Here is a 17,158-nt window from a genome sequence, read left to right on the forward strand (position 1 = left end):
TCCTCCATCTCCTCCTTCTCCTCCTTTTCCTTTTCCTCCTTCTGCTTCTCCCTTCCTTCCCCTCCCCTTTTCTCCTTTCCCCTCCCCTCCTCTCCCCTCCCCTGCCTGTCCCTTTTCTTTTCTAAGAGGAGAACGTCTTCAATTATCTGAGTGAGACCTAAGGCCAGTGACCAGTGTCATATGGGCTGCTGGAGATTGAATGCACACAAAGCAGACATCTTGCTGTACTAGTGCTTCAGCCCTGTTTCCTGTATTTTCAGTAACAAATTACTCTAAGTGTGCTTTAAGACAGCAGAACTTTATTATCTCACTATGCATGAGGCTAAAAGTCTGAAATCAAGGTGCTGGGAAAGACGTACCCCCTTTGGAGACTGAGGTAAAAAGTTGTTGTTTTGACTTCTCCAACCTCCAGTGAGTACTGACATTCCTTGCCTTGTGGCTTCAAATATATTCTCCTCTTCTAGTGCCTGCTTCAATCTCCTCCTGTCCTTTCTCTTACGAGGACACTGGTCACTGGCTTGAGTTCTCGCTTGGATAATTGAGGATGTTCTCCTCTTAAAATCCTTATCTGTATCTGCAGAGATCTTCTTTTTCAAGTAAAGTACCTTCCCAGGTTCTGAGGGATTGGGTCCAACACTCTGTGCCATTGGAAAGGAAATGCACGGACAAAATTACAAAATGGACGGGAGGCAATGCACTGTTACAATGCCTTTGACCTGGCCCTGCCCCTGATCGTAATGCCTTCATGATTTGGATGGGATCAGTTACAAAGCTTGGAGAGAGGTCTTCGGCTGATTCTAGATAACTGAGAATCAAATGAATATCCAGAAAATAGTCCTTTCCATGTTTTTAAGTCTTCTTTTTAAACTTAACAAATATTTATCGACAAGTGTTGTTATAGGTGTTTGAGATTTGTCAATGAACAGATTAGCTCTAGTGGAATGTATTTCTTGCTTTGCCAGGAATGACTTGAGAAACCCATATAGGTGATTTAGGGATTAGGTATTTGTTTGATGAATGTTTGCCAAAAAGAAATTCTGTTCTTTGCTGTCATCAACAAGCTTTTTGGATATTCAACAGAGTTGAAAGGGTATATATTTTGAAGAATGTGTTTTTAATGAGAAGTCTCACAGTGGAGACGTTACTGGTGCCCACTCAAGCAAATCGATGAGCAACGGGATGACAGTGATACAGTGATGTTTTTAATGATAGTTTATATAAAATTATTCTTATTGAATTATGTAAGGGAAGGAAAAAGAACAAAATAATAAAAGCATAGCATGGGGATATTCCACAAACCTCTTTATATGCAGATACTTTTGTCAGCATGATTTGTTAAAATCCAGCCAAGCATGAGCTAAAAAATCCAAACAAGTTGGTGTTATGCTGTGCAAAACTCAGTTAGTTGTGTGTCATCTTCCTGCCCTGGGATTTGTGGGAGAGAGAGTTGATCTGGCCAGTGCAGGTAGCTTGAACGATATTCTGAGACCCAGCAGGAAGGTCAGCTCTTGCAGCCAGCCGCACTTGGTGGTGGTGACAGTTGCGGGCTATTTTGGGAGTGGAGGAGGCTTTGTTTTGTAAGGCCTTCTCTGTAACTCCCAGATTTAACTCTGGCACAGATCAGCTATCAGCTCCTTTTGCCTTTGATATGGTACAGTAGAGAGCATTTCATTGCTGTCTCCCCATTTCGTTGGTAAAATAAAGCATTTTGCTTTGGAAATTGCTTGTCATCGTCACACCGATTTTCAGAAGTTTTAGATGATTACCTGGCAGTTTTTCCAAATAGCTTTATAGAGTAATTAAGTCATACCACTTCTGCTTGAGGACCATTGTTACCACACTAGGAGTCCATGCTTCTGCGGCAATGCAGAACCAGAAGGAAATGGCAGAGCCGACTGCAGAAGGAGTTTGTGTGGGAGACAAAGAAGGAGAGTTTTTCCCTTGATGTCACAAGTGACATCAGAAACTTGTTTATGTTCCTTGGCCTGCTGAGAAAAAGGAAAGACCCTTCTCCCTGGAAGGTTCAGTACAGCAGGCTGGGCGGTGCTCATGACCTCAGACAGGTTTTATAAATGGGTGAATCTGCGCATTTTTGATGCTTCTGTTGTGAATAAGCCAGCAGTGCAACTGCAGAGGAGCATCTCATTTTAGTTGTTATTACTTGGGGTGTTAAGTCTCTCAGTGAGAGACGTTACTGGTGCCTGCTCGAGCAAATCGATGAGCAACGGGATGACAGTGACAGTGACATTACTTGAGGTGATTTTTCAGGGATGACAGTGACAGTGACATTACTTGAAGTGATTTTTCAGGGACAGCTTCTCCTCCATAGCTTTAGTCATGTTCCATCCTCTGGAAGAAAAAAGCAAAACAAGGAGTGAGACTGAGGGTCCCACAGCCCTGCTGATTGGTCTCCAAGGATGATTCCTTTCAAACCTTACCTGCAGTGCATTTCATTTCATTCACACAGTTCCCGACCTTAGAAATCCAGCAGATTCTGGACATTAGGTACTATTCTGAAGTCAGCCTGCATAACCTCCTGTCTCTTGCTTCACTATTGGCAGAGCTTTGTGCAAATCCAAGTCACCTGACTTCAAAACTGATGCTTTTAACACAATATTATCTTTCACTTCGTGGACAGTATAGGGAATAATTCTCACGGTCAGCCTCCTTTATTTTCTCTTTGATTTTTTCGTTTTGTTTTGTCTTTTGATTGATGCTGTGCCAAGTTACATTGCAGATTAGCTCATATTTTTATTGTCTCCTCAAACATATTCACAATGTCATTCTCATGAAAATACCGCACCAAGGGTGTGAGATTTATAGATGGTAGTGTCACAGGGCTGAAGATAAGAAGGTTTTGTTGGGGTGAAGGAGACTTTGAAGAGGAATGAATAAAAGTAAGATGGAAGGAAGAGTAAAGATGTTTTTCCACTGTGATACCTGTGCTAGCTGGGCTTATTTTAGTCTCTTTGGAATTTGGCTGCTGTCATCTTGAAAGGGCAAAGAATGATCTTGGGAATGTTGGCTTCCAAAAAGTCTGCCTCATGGTGGCATGGTTCTGGGAGCTAAGTTTTTAAACTGTTCTTTCAGAGCCAGAGAAATTTTGCAGCCACACAGGAAGGAGTTGACCAAGCCGTTCTGGCTCACACAGGTTAAGATGGCACATTTGACCTTCTTGATAAATGAGTTTATTGTTACATGGCAAAGGGTGTGTCTAACCTTCAAAATACTTTTGCCTTGAAATTGCAGTACCATTTTTGGTGGTGTTGTGGGGGGGGGGGCGCATGCCAAACAGTGCTCAGGACTTCCTCCTGGCTTTGTGCTCAGGGATCACTCTGGGCAGTGTTCAGGGTGCAAGCGATCAAACCTGGGTCAGCTGCGTGCACAGCAAGTGCTCTGCCTATTGTGCAATCACTTGCTTCTGGACTTGAATACTATATTGAAAAGAGTATTTTATTTTTTCACATAAAAAGTCTTTGTTAATTGTTTTTAGCAAGACACTGCACTGGGCTCAACCTTGTCATAGGTGATACAGACTTAAGTAAAAAATTTTTTTTTTCTTAAGAAAAAATTTTAAATGAGAAGGTTTTTTTTTTTGATAAACCTAAGAAGCATTATAGAGTAAATGCAGGGAGCTACTTGTTGGAAGAGACTGTTAGGAATACAAAAGTCACCTGACATCCAAGGGTAGTTTGGAGGAATATGTTATTAAATACGTCTAGGTTGATAATTTCAGTAACTGTGAATTTCAAGTTATTTGAATACAATTAACAACAATGCTTTTTTAGAATCAGAGTCACCTATTTTTTTCCTAATTAAATTTTTATCTAAATTGTGTAAATATACATATATACATATATATATATATATATATATATGTATTATCTATTTCCCTGCTTTTAGGCAGGATTCACTCAAGGTTATCTGGTTATCTGTAGAGGAAGTTCCCCTAAGTTCTCTAAACTTTGTGCTTGCTAAGTCCCATAGTTACCATGGTGAGTCCTCTGGAGTTCTACCTTGGATTCCCCCCCCCATAATCTTTTATTTTAACAGCTGCTTATTATTATTCCTTAGTATGCTTTGCCTATGTTCCACATGAGTAGAATTACAACAGTATTTATCTTTTTCCATCTGGCTTATTTCACAGACCATAAAACCTTCTAGTCCATCAGTACTGTGGCGAAGAGCAGAATTTTGTGCTTTCTTGCTAGTTGAATAATGTTCCTGCATGTATATGAGTGGCTGCATTGTGTGAACACGTTGTAGCCTCTTTCTCAAGTCTCTCAATTGGGAGGATTCTCAGTTCTCTCTCTCTCTAGATGCACACAGTTCTTGGCTGCTGTAATAATAAACAATGCTGCTGTCAACTTGGCAGTGTACTTATTTGCTCAAGGCAGGGTTTGAAAGAAAAATTCAAGTGGGGTAACTGGGTTTTGTAGAATTTTATTTTGTTTTATTTTATTTTTTGGTGGGCAACACATGCAGTGGTCCTCAGAAGTTGTACTAGGCTTGGTTGTTTGGGGTTTGTTCCTGGTGGCGCTCAGAGGACCGTGTGGTACCAGGGATTGAACCTGGGCCTCCTACATTCGAAGTATGCATTCAGCCCATTGAGCTATCTCTCTGGTCCCTATTTTTAATGTTTTGAGGAATCTCCATACGTCTTTCTGTAATGTCTGTGCCAATTTACACTCCACCCCCCAGTAGTATATAAGGGTTAGGAGCCCTAGAATCTCAGACTTACACATCCGACTGGAAAAATTATATTCACTCTTACGTGACTTTTATTTCCCAATTCATGAGCAAATCCATGTTTTCTAACATGCCCTGTTTTAAAAATAACAATAAAACAGGTCACCCATTTATGGTATGGTATAATCAATCACTTTTTCAGTTGATTGTAATGGTCTAAATAAGATTATATTATGACTGTTTCAGAGCTGATATAGAGAGGCATGTTCATTGAGAGGCCTGCACCGGATCTCAGAGCTTAATAGAAATGAACATCTCATTTCAACTGCTCTGTTGTTCGTGCCCAGAGAAGTCTAGCTTGTAGTAGAAATTAGTCCGGACTTGTTGAGTGAATGATTGGGCTTTTCATTTCAGGCCTGTATCGATGAAAATCTGGACATGGTGAAGTTCCTGGTGGAGAACAAAGCCAATATCAACCAGCAGGACAACGAGGGCTGGACCCCCCTCCACGCAGCTGCTTCCTGCGGCTACCTCAACATAGCAGAGTGAGTCTCTCTGGGGCTGGGTGATTTCTTGGAAGCCTTTGTGTCTCTTCAGCTCCCAAGGGCCTACACTTCACAGTATAATCTCTCTTTGTTACAAATGATAATGAATTATTATTTGGGGGGAGGCACACCTGGTGGTGCTAGGGGGGGTTACTCCGTCGTGGCTCTGCACTCAGGAATCACTCCTGATGATGCTCGGGGGACCATATGGGAAGTTGGGGATTGAACTACAGTCGGCTGCATGCACCACAAATGTCCTAGCCGCTGTACTATTGCTCTGGCCCCATGGAGGTGGAATTATTTTATGGGGAGTAACTTATGCTATCTTTTATGTGGTAGTTAACTGTAATCAGAAAACCAAACTTTTCACCCCTTCTATTCCCTGCTTTTTCTGTTGTGCTGACAGAATTCCCCCTCCCCTTTGGTTCTTGGACTCCTTCAGTTGTAATGTTTGTAGGGGGTTGCACTCCTGAGTTGTGAATTCTGGAGTTCCCACACATATGTCTGTGGTGCAGCTGGAAACTGTGTGGTACCAGGGATTTCAGTCAGCAGAGCCACATGGATAGCTCTGGGTACACATGGTGGCCTTGGGCATTGAACTGATAACTGGATGTTTGCAAGGCAAGTGTCCTAAGCCACTGGACCTCCCCCTGGGCCCTCGTTAGTGGTTTTAGTTGAAAAGTTTCATTTGTTTCTATTTCCCAATAATGCATATTCCTTGGGACATGCTGAGGTGTTTGCCATCTGCTGTACTGGGTTCACTTTTTGAGGAACCATTGGTAAGCACACATATGAGTAGGCCTAGGGATTTTTGTAAACTGATCCTATTGCTTTAAAAATCACTGGGGTACATCTGCACAATGGAATACTGTACAGCTGTTAGGGAAAAATGAGGTTGTGAAATTTGTCTCATACACAGCTGACTTGGATTCGAGACCCAGAACCCCATTTTGTCCCCTGAATCCTACCAGAAATGATCCCTGAGCACTGTCAGGTATGGCCCCCAAACCAAAACCAACCAACAACAACAACAACAACAACAACAACAAAATGAGGCCATTGAGTATTTCCTAGAAGAGGGTCAATTTTGACTGATAAGGCAAATTCCGTAAATAAAATGATGATATTGTAGGATCCTTTGAAAACCAGATTGCTTACTTCAGAGCACTTCTGTATATTTCTCTCTCAGCTACTGGCAGGGAAAATTGTTGGCAACTGTGCCCGGGCCTGGGATTGGATTTGTAGTTGGATTTGTACAGATTCCCTACAAATCTCCCTACAGGGAGAGCCTGTGCCACTGGTTTGCTCTAGAGCTGGGGATGTTCTGTCCCCAGGGACGGTCGGCAGGAGTCCTGGGGTTGATTGGCTGCTTGCTCTGAGACAGGGTCGACTGACAGGATGGGTCCTGAGGCCAGCAGAACCAGAACAGTGCAGTTTCCTTTGCTCTGGCACTCCTCTCCTGTAGTCTAGTAAGTCAGTTCCCGCTTCCTCCTAGGAAGGCTCTGATTCTCCTGCACCCACCAGTGCCGAGACATTCTGACGTCCGACAGATCAGGAGATTTCCATGGACTTCTGTTTTGCCTTTAAAACTAGTTTCATGTTTACAGACGTTGTTAGTCCCATTATATTTATATTTTACTGTCTGTCTCTGGTTTTTGTGCTGCCAAAGGATTTCAAGGATTTCCCTTTTTGTTTTTTTTTGTTTTTTTAACTATTGGAAAGCAACAAATAGAGCTCATGCTTAGAATGAGGATTGCTTATGTTGGCATTATCCACAAATGCTTCTTTTTTTTCTCCTTTTGTGAAGCTGAGTACAGAGAATGATTGTAAATGTGTTTTTACAGTGGTTTCTTTATTTCGCCTCACACTCCATTTTTGTGTGTGTGTGTGTGTGTGTGGAGGGGTGCATGGTGCGGGGATCAAATCCAGGGCTGCTCTACTGCTGAGCTGCATCCCTGCCTACATGGTTTCTTTTTGGCTTTTTAGGTCACACCCAGTGATGCTCAGGGGTTACTCCTGGCTCTGCACTCAGGAATCATTCCTGGTGCTGCTCAGTGGACCATATGGGATGCTGGGGGTTGACCCGGGTCAGTCACATGTAAGGCAAATGCTCTACCCACTGTACTATCGCTCCAACCCCCTACATAACATAGCAGAACACTTCATGACATTGAAACCAGAGATATTATCAGTGATTCAAAACCTTTGGCCAAGCAAACTGAAATAAGGATAAATAAATGCTTTTCTTCAGGGTTGCAAATAACATTTTAGAAGTTTGGTCCTTGGTCATTTCCTCCTTTTTCTTTTTGTAGCTTAAATATATATATATATATATATATATATATATATATATATATTTTCGGTCACCCGGTGACATTCAGAGGTTACTTCAGGCTCTGCACTCAAGAATTACTCCCGGCAGTGCTCAGGGGACCATATGGGATGCTAGGGATCAAACCCTGATTGACTGCATGCAGGGTAAATGCCCGACCCACTGTATATCACTCCAGCACCTGTAGCTTAAATATCTTAAACTCTATATTCTCATTCTCAGAATCATTAGGAACTCTGTATTTCTTTTTTTTTAAACTTTTTATTAAATCACCATGTGGAAAGTTACAAAGTTCTCAGCTTTATGTCTCAGTTATACAATATTCAAACACCCATCCCTTCACCAGTGCCCATATTCCACCACCAAAAACCCTGGTATACCCCCGCCCCCACCCCTTACCCCCTACTGTATAACTAATGAATTTCACTTCATTTTCTCTTTACCTTGATTACATTCCATATTTCAACACACAACTCACTATAGTTGTTGGAGTTTCCACCCAAGAGAGACAGACCTACTACCAAGGAAGCATTTGATAATTAGTTTTCCATTGCTGGGAATCAAGAGATATGGAGCCCCACTGCTACAAGTACATAACTCTTCTTTTTTTTTTTTCCTTTTTCCTTTTTCCTTTTTTTTTTTTTTTCACCCTCATCCCCCATCCCGCGCCTGGATGCCATGCCGCAATGGCCGGCGTGGGGCTTTTGCTTAGTTCACAGTCCAGAGAGCTGGCTGCTACATTAATAACCTTCAATATTTCAACAAAAACTTACTGTTATTATTTGGAGTTTCCCCCCCAAGTCAGACCTGTTCAAAAGGAACCGTTTCACGTAGCTGACAATAATAGATGTTAAGTCACGCGGACGCTACTGCGTCCACGTGGTTTTGGATTTCTGTCTAAAGTCCAGGGAAAATTCTACCAGAAATTGCATAGCCCAGTTCGCAGTCCCAGGGCATTGTTATTAGAAGCTGCGCTGGATGCCCGAAAGTGTTAGGTCTCTGGAATCTAAGTCTTTAGGCGCAGAGGGTCTGCTTCCCACTCAGCAGCTCCGAATTTATCTGGGCCGAGGGCGTGCCGGTTACACCCCCTTCCCATGAGTCCCTGGGAGCCCCAAGTGTAGAAATTGAGTACCTCTGGCTTAGGATTCTTAAGGATGGCGCCTGCCATGCGGTTGCCGCCGCCGCCGTTTTCCGTGAAGGAAGACAGGGTTGGGAGGATAAAAATCCACCCCCGGGCAGCACAGAGTTGAAGCCCAGTTCGCAGTCCCAGTGCATTGTTATTAGAAGCTGCACTGGATGCCCGAAAGTGTTAGGTCTCTGGAATCCAAGTCTTTAGGCGCAGAGGATCCCAGGAACTCTGTATTTCTTTATCTTTTTTTTTTTTAATTAGTAAATCACCGTGAGACAAAGTTACAGACTTACAGGTTTTCATGCTTACGTTTTAGTCATACAATGATCGAGTACCCATCCCTCCACCAGTGCCCATTTTCTACCACCAATGGTCCCAGCATCCCTCCCACCACCCTCACCCTGTCCTCTTCACCCCACCTTGCCTCTGTGGCAGGTAGGATTTTTTTATAAGTGAGTTTTCTTGATCATGGACTTGCTCGCTCTCTCTTTTTGGGTGTTGTGGTTTCCTACAGAGGTATTAAGTAGGCATCATGTTCGGTCTATAGTCTGTGTTCAGCCTGTATCTCCCATCCGTAGTGCGCCCGCCTAGCACCCTTTGCTTGGTTATCCCTTCTCTATCAGAGGAACTCTGTATTTCTAAGGAGTGGAAAGGAACAAAGAAAGACAAACTGTTTTTCTAGGAGTTCTAAGTATAATTTGACCTTCACATTTGAACTCAGTATGCCATATATATATATATATATATATATTTTTTTTTTTTTTTTTTTTTGCTTTTTGGGTCACACCCGGCAATGCACAGGGGTCATTCCTGGCTCATGCACTCAGGAATTACCCCTGGTGGTGCTCAGGGGACCATATGGGATGCTGGGATTCGAACCCCAGTCGGCCGCGTGCAAGGCAAACGCCCTACCCGCTGTGCTATCACTCCAGCCCCTCAGTATGACATTTTTTAAAAGAGGTTTGAGGTTATTTTCCCCCTCCCTTGAGTTTTTGCTTCATGCTAGCTATCTGAGTGTTTTGCGTTCTCTTTACCAATACATACTTGCCTTGTAAGCATCAGAGTGGTGCCAGGCTGCAGCATTTCATTTGGCTTTATTGTTTATTGGGAGGCTAATTTTCAAACACATTCCACTTTCTTCAGCCCTCCCTTAGAATAGTAACAAACCACAAAACAAGCACCATTTTTCTCAGATGCACAATAAGCTTAAAAGCTTTGACTTCTCCCCCTTCCCTTCCGTTGCTGTGATGACTGGAGGTTGTACGTGTGTGTGCTTTGTCATGGTGTTCGCACTCTTGGTTGTGGTGTGTACGCTCCAGGGCTCACATATCTGGGGCCTGTGCTCAATCATGGTGTGGGCCAGAGACCGCACACTTCACTTGCAGTGCTTGTTTGTTTTTTCAGTTGTGATGCTCCCAGCCATCCCGGCTATAGTGCTCCCCAGAGTCGCTGCCTCTCTCACTCCTTGGGAGGTCCCATTCCTGACTGCAGTACTTGGATGCCTTTCGTTGCATTGCGTGTTGGTGTCACACCCTTTAGTCACAGCGATGCACACGTTGGCTGGTGCCAGAGGTCGCCTGCTCGGTTGTGGTGCGGGCGCTCAGAGAGCAGGGCCACTGCTGTGCTTGGCACACCTGGATGGCACCAGGGACCCAGCTCCAGCCTCACGTTTTCAAGGCAGGTGCTTTTCGTTGGTAACCCACCCGGCCCCCACCCCTTTTTTAGTTTGTTGTTCATGTGTCAGGGCTCACACCCTGGGTTGTGGTGCTTGCACGCTCGACCATAGTGTGCTGGGGGTTGCCATGGTGGTGCCAGTGTCAATCAGCTGTGAGGGTTGGTGCCAGGATCAAACATGAGCCTCACCCTCGCAATGCAGTGGAACCCGAGTCTCAAAGGCTTTATACTTGGAAAGGACCTGATTATTGAGCAAGTAGGTATTGCTGAGTCGCTAGAGGTAAAACTGATATTAATTCAGAGGTGATGTTTATTATTGTCCAGGTAAAAGAATCAGACTAAAGAAAATTTATCTTTTGTTCTGTTTTTGGGCCACACCTGGTGATATTCAGGGCTTATTCCTGGCTCTGCACTCAAGAAGAGCTCCTGGCGGTACTCAGGGGTCCATATGGGATGCTGGGGGTCAGCTGCATGCAAGGCAAATGCCTTACCTGCTGTGTTTTTCACTCCAGCCCTCAGACTAAAGGAAACTAGACTTTCCCCCACTAATATGGTTTATGAAGGCAGTCTTCATTAGCAGTAATCTCCTTCTGATTCATGAAAAGCCAGATTATTTTAGAAAATGATTTTTTATAAGTGAGCTTTCTTGATCATGGACTTAAAAACATACTAGAAAAGGAATTCTAGGGGTCTCTGTAATCAAGTGGCATGACAGTTAGGATGGCCTAGATGGCAGAGTGGAGTGGTTGTTTAATTGATTCGCAGCAATATTTATGGAGTGCGGGAGAAAAGAGAAAGTGTCAGCTATCATGGCAGGGGTTGTGCTGAGAGAGACACACTTGTCCTCAGCTGGCCTTCAGCCTGGTTGCATAATGATACAGTGTGTATTATGATACAGTACATACTTCTGAGGTGCCCAGAATCAGTGTTGGTGAGGCATGGGGGTAGGGAAGGGAGAGGAAAAGGGGAGAGAAAAATCAGTTGGTGAAAACAAGTTAAGTCTTCTTCAAGGCAAATGTGTTTGAAATGAACCTTGACAGATAGGAGAGCTCTTGAAAGAAAAACGGGAAGGAAAGGGTGTTTCATCCAGTTCAAGGAAACAGTTGAGCTGGGAAACAGAGCTGAGAGTGGGAGGTGTGGGAACAGTGGTTCTGGTGCAGGATTTACAGTTCAAATCCACCAGATATTCACTGAGGATTAATGACATATATTACTTGTATTTTGATTTTTCAGGGCCGGGGAGTTGAATGTGAATTTGGCCTAAATAAGTATAGAGGATCTAGTGAATATGTGGAAATAGAGGGCTAACTGATGAATAGAAAACCCATATTTGGTAACATTAAGAGGACAGGGCTGGGGGCTGGAGAGATAGCACAGCGGGTAGGGCATTTGCCTTGCACATAGCCAACCTGGTTCGATTCCCAGCATCCCATATGGTTCCCTGAGCACCGCCAGGAGTAATTCCTGAGTGCAAAGCCAGGAATAACCCTTGTGCATCGCCAGGTGTGACCCAAAAAGCAAAAAAAAAAAAAAAGAGGACAGGGCTGGAGAGAGAGCACAGTGGGTAGGAATACCTGCCTTGCATGTTTCTGTTCCCAACACTGCATCCAGTACCCCAAGCACCTCCAAGAGTGATCCCCGAGCACAGAGCCAGGAGCAATCTCTGACACCTCCAGTTGTAGCCAAACAAACAAATAAGAATACAGATTAATAGGAGATTAAAAATAGGCTTGGAAACTACAATCAAAATTGACAGAAATTAACAATGTGGTAGGTAGGTAATATTTTAAAAAAAAAACTCAATTGAAGGTCTGAGCAGCAGAATAACAGGAAAAGATCAAGGAGCTCCAAGTTAAGATGCAGGAAACCTCTTTTTTTTTTTTTTTTAAAAAAAAAAGGACGATGAAAAAATATCTAAAAAGATATAAGCAGAACACCAGAGAAATATGGAATGGATTCAAGAGAGACAATATGCAAATTATTAAGAGTCTAGGTGACAGAGAGAATACTTCTGGCTCTGCACTCAGAGGTCACTTCTGGCAGAGCTTGGGGGAACCATATATAGTGACAGGGATCAAACCTGGGTCATCAGCTACATCTAAGGCAAGCACCCTACCCATTGTTCTATCACTCCTTCCAAAGAGTTTTTGGGAAAAAAATTTTTTTTGGTTAACTTATCATTGATTTACAATTTTGTGGAATTTCAGTAGTTTAGCTTTTTGCTTTGTTTTGTTTGGGCCACACCCAGCAGTGCTCAGGCCTTACTCTTGATTCTGTGCTCAGGGATCATGCCTGGTAGTGCGCAGGGGACCAATCAGGGATGCGGGGGACTGAACCTGGTTTGGCTGTGTGCAAGGCAAGTGCCCTGCCTGCTGTACTATGTCTTTGGACCGAGGTGTTTAGCTTTATTCATTTCTGTGTACATAGGAGTCACCACCTCCACAATAAATTTAAAAAATGCTTTCATATGTGGAATATAGAGTTCATAATAAGGGAACAGCAGGTAGCCAAAGTCATTGGAACTGGAGTTTTTGTCTATGGTTATATGGGATGAATGTGGCTGGGAAGGTCCCTTGGGACCCTGGTCGGGGATGTGGCACTCTGATGCTGTGCTGTGGGAATGATGTATGCAGGAGTGGTGGGTGAAAAGCATAATGGACAGTACTGTGGATCTCGATACCTCAATCAAATGGTTAAAAAATAAAATTAAAAAAGCCTTAGGATGAAAAGTGTCTCATCTTCCTCTGAGATTGTGAGGAAAGTTGAAAATTAGGTGAGTTATAAATGCCATTGCACTTGATATTGATATATAGAGAATTGATCTGTAAATCAAAAGCATTTATTAAGGCCCTATTTTTTTTTAACCAGGTTATTAGGCACTGAGAAAGCAGAACTTATGGTCTTAATCTAATGCTGGTTTACTTTTTTCTTCTGTGCCGATCCTTTGAATATAGTGGCCATTTATTATCTTTCAAAAAATCGCCTACAGTGTCTAAAATGTGTCACTTTGGGACTAGGAAGATAGCTCCAAGTGCTCTAGTACATGTCTGTCATGCATGAGGTCCCAAGTTTGATTCCCAGCACTTCATGTCTCATACACAAATACACACACACACACACATATTGCATTGAGTGGTCCCTAAACATGCTGGGGAAGTAAAATAAAATAATAGTATGTATCTTAAACATAATAGAGGACCAAAAAATACCTGTTGTATTGTTGAATGTTTGAATTCTAATTGAAATATTTTTTCTTCTTTGATACATATATTTGGTAGAATGCCCAGCATTATTGGGAAGTGATATTACACATTGATTACCCTATAAAATTATCTTATTTTGTTATTTTATATGAAAGCCCTTTGGGAAAAAAAATCCATGGAGCATAGTTGAGTGATCAAATATTTTTTTTCAGAGTCAAATGTTGTATTTAGATATAGAATCACTATCTGTAATTATTTCTTTAATAATTTAGTTTTATCCAACATCTGCACATGTATGTTCATCGCAGCACTGTTTACAATAGCCAGAATCTGGAAAAAACCCGAATGCCCCAGAACGGATGACTGGTTGAGGAAACTTTGGTACATCTATACAATGGAATACTATGCAGCTGTTAGAAAAAAGGAGGTCAAGAATTTTGTAGTCAAGTGGATGGGCATGAAAAGTTTCATGCTGAGTGAAATGAGTCAGAAAGAGAGAGACAGACATAGAAAGATTGCACTCATCTATGGTATATAGAATAACAGAGTGGGAGACTAACACCCAAGAACTGTAGAAATAAGTACCAGGAGGTTGACTCCATGGCTTCGAGGCTGGCCTCACGTTCTGGGGAAAGGTCAACTCAGAGAAGCGATCACCAACTACATTGTAGTCGAAGGCCATGTGGGGGAAGGGAGTTGCGGGCTGAATGAGGGCTAGAGACTGAGCACAGCGGCCACTCAACACCTTTATTGCAAACCACAACAGCTAATTAGAGAGAGAAAACAGAAGGGAATGCCTTGCCACAGTGGCAGGGTGGGGTGGGGGGGAGATGGGATTGGGGAGGGTGGGAGGGACACTGGGTTTACGGGTGGTGGAGAATGGGCACTGGTGAAGGGATGGGTTCCAAACTTTGTATGAGGGAAGTATAAGCACAAAAGTGTATAAATCTGTAACTGTACCCTCACGGTGATTCTCTAATTAAAAATAAATAAATTAAAAAAAATAATTTAGTTTTATCTAAGGGTACAGAATATTTCATGTAGATGGTGGGTTAGAGGGAGAGTTTGTTGGCATGATTTTGGCGGATCTGTGCAAATGTAACTCTAGTTTTATTCTCCTAATTTCATATCCCAGAACTATTTAACAATCTTTTATGGCACTGAGAATATTTTTGTGAGACTTAATCTCTTACTTATTCTCAATATTGTAGCATAGTGAGTCCTTTTGGGAATTGGGAATTCATGTTTTGCCCTGAGTGTGGGTGTGAGCTTTTCTGACTGCCTGCCTGCCTCCCTTGCTGTATTAAAAAAATCTCTGCTATCCACTGAGCATGAGTGACTTAGTAGTTAGAAATAATGAGTATAAGAAAAGGAACCACCATGTGATAGTTGGAAATGATCACTCTGGGTAAGAACTGAGTGCTGAAAGGAGGTAAAGGGATATACATGATAATCTCTCAGTACCTGTACCATAATGCCCGGGTGTCGGGGGTGGGGGTGGGAGGGGGGATGGAGAGACAAACAGCAAACAGACAGAGAAACAGAGAAAGAGGGGGAGGAGAGAGAGAGAGAGAGAGAGGAGAGAGAAGAAAAATGTCTGCTATAGAGGCAGGCTGGTGGTAGGTGGGAGGGAAACTGGGGACATTGATGGCGGGAAATGTAGGCTGGAAGGATGGTGTTGGAACATTATATGACAGAAACCAATCATGAACAATTTTGTAGCTATGTTTCTCATGGGGATTCAATTTTAAAAAAGGAATAAAGAAATTATGAACATAAAAGAAATCTAGTTTGTTGTTGTCACTGCTCTTTTTAGGAACTAGAGAAGCCTCCAGTCCTAATTTTTGAGGACTGATTAATGGAATTATAAATTAGCAGTGGATACTTTACCTGGGAGCATATCTTAACCTTTGCTTGCGTTGAGCCTCAGATGCATTAGTGTGGGTTGATTTTTGCCTGGTAGAGGCCGTGTTAATCCTGGATTTTTTCTGCACAGGTATTTCATTAACCAGGGAGCCAGCGTGGGCATGGTGAATAGTGAAGGGGAAGCCCCTTCTGACCTTGCGGAAGAGCCTGCCATGAAAGATCTTCTTCTGGAGCAAGTAAAGAAGCAAGGTAACTGAGGGATCGGAGAGGGTCAGGAGAGGCTCTTGAACACTGTCACTCAAGAATTGCTGTGTGTAGAATTTTTCATTGTCACATGGTAAGCGATTGGATCTGTCTGTGCAGCAGTAGCCAACCATATCAGTTACCACCGAGTATCCTCTTAATAACTCTCCCAGGTAGGTCAGATACCAGAGGGATGACCATTCCTGGTTTTTGACTCCCTAAGCTTGTATGGTTTTCATATCCTGTTGAAAAGCTTTGTGCTTAGTTTACTGTCTAGTTCTTTTCAGCAGTATCTCCCACAATTTGCATTGTAATATTTAAAAAATAACTTTTCAAACTAAGTTTAAAAAAATAGACTAGATTTGAGAAACAATCTTTCTGTGTTGAGTACTGACTCTTCAGCAAAGAAGTCCGCTTACGCGTCTGCTTAATTTTGCAATGCTGTTCACTCTTTGTGTGTGAAGTTTTGGTCTGTTCTAAATCATTTAGAGTTCTCATCCACTGCTGGTAGGAATGTTGTCTGGCACAACCCCTGTGGAAAATGATATGGAGAGTTTTCAGCAAACTTAGACTTGAACTGCCATATGAACCAGTAATTCCCCTTTGGGTGTCTACCTCCAGGACCTAAAAGCTCTCTGAAAAGAGAATCAACCTAGGTGTCCAGTGACAGATGAATGGATTCTGCGGATGTGGTGTGTATATACACAATGGAATATTATGCAGCTGCAAGGAATGATGAAATCATGCAGTTTGCTACATGGTGGGGACCGGAAGATATGTTGTGTGAAGTAAGCCAGAAGAAGAAAGACAAACACAGAATGTTCTCAATTGTCTGTGATATATCGAATACTGGACAAGTAAATATACTGAAATAAAAGGGGGATGCCTTGATCACCCTTGACCCCAATGTTTAGAAAGGAGAAGGACAGAGAAGGAAAGAAATCAAAGGGGGATGAAGAGAATGGGAAGGAATGGGTGAACAGGCATCCGGGCTTCAGTTATCCTGGTGATGTGGTGAGTGGTGTAGCCATATATCCAAAACACAGACTCAACAGAACTGAAAACAGGAGATCTAGGCTATAACCACTGAAAGTTTGTAGTGTGCCTGTCTAGTTGACAGGCAGGAATGGGATGGAGGCTGGGGTGGGGAGGAATATGGGAGCACTGGTGGAGGGAAGTTGACACAGGTGGTGGCATTGGTGTTGCAGTATTATATGCCTAAAACTCAACTGTCAATAACTCTGTAAATCACAGTTCTTTAATTTAAAAAAATGAAAAAAATTATTCTTTAAATTCATCAAAGGGATAATAGCAGTTGTAAATGTAGCACTGTAGCACTGTCGGCCCATTGTTCATCGATTTGCTTGAGTGGGCACCAGTACCTTCTCCATTGTGAGACTTGTTGTTACTGTTGTTGGCATATTGAATACACCACGGGGAGCTTGCCAGGCTCTGCTGTGCGGGCGGGATACTCTCG

General features: G+C 42.8%; 1 protein-coding gene across 7 annotated transcripts in view; it reads left to right on the top strand.

Annotated features, from left to right (window-relative positions):
• Positions 1–17,158, top strand: part of PPP1R12B (protein phosphatase 1 regulatory subunit 12B) — a 227,209-nt gene that overhangs the window by 47,430 nt on the left and 162,621 nt on the right. For all 7 annotated transcript variants that reach the window (XM_055144257.1, XM_055144255.1, XM_055144258.1 and 4 more), the window contains exons 2-3: positions 5,104–5,234; positions 15,569–15,687. In XM_055144257.1, the coding sequence (XP_055000232.1) occupies positions 5,104–5,234; positions 15,569–15,687 (250 nt within the window). The remainder of the gene's footprint in view (positions 1–5,103; positions 5,235–15,568; positions 15,688–17,158) is intronic.

This window comes from Sorex araneus, chromosome 7 (assembly GCF_027595985.1).
Source record: "Sorex araneus isolate mSorAra2 chromosome 7, mSorAra2.pri, whole genome shotgun sequence".
Classification (NCBI taxonomy): Eukaryota; Metazoa; Chordata; class Mammalia; order Eulipotyphla; family Soricidae; genus Sorex; species Sorex araneus.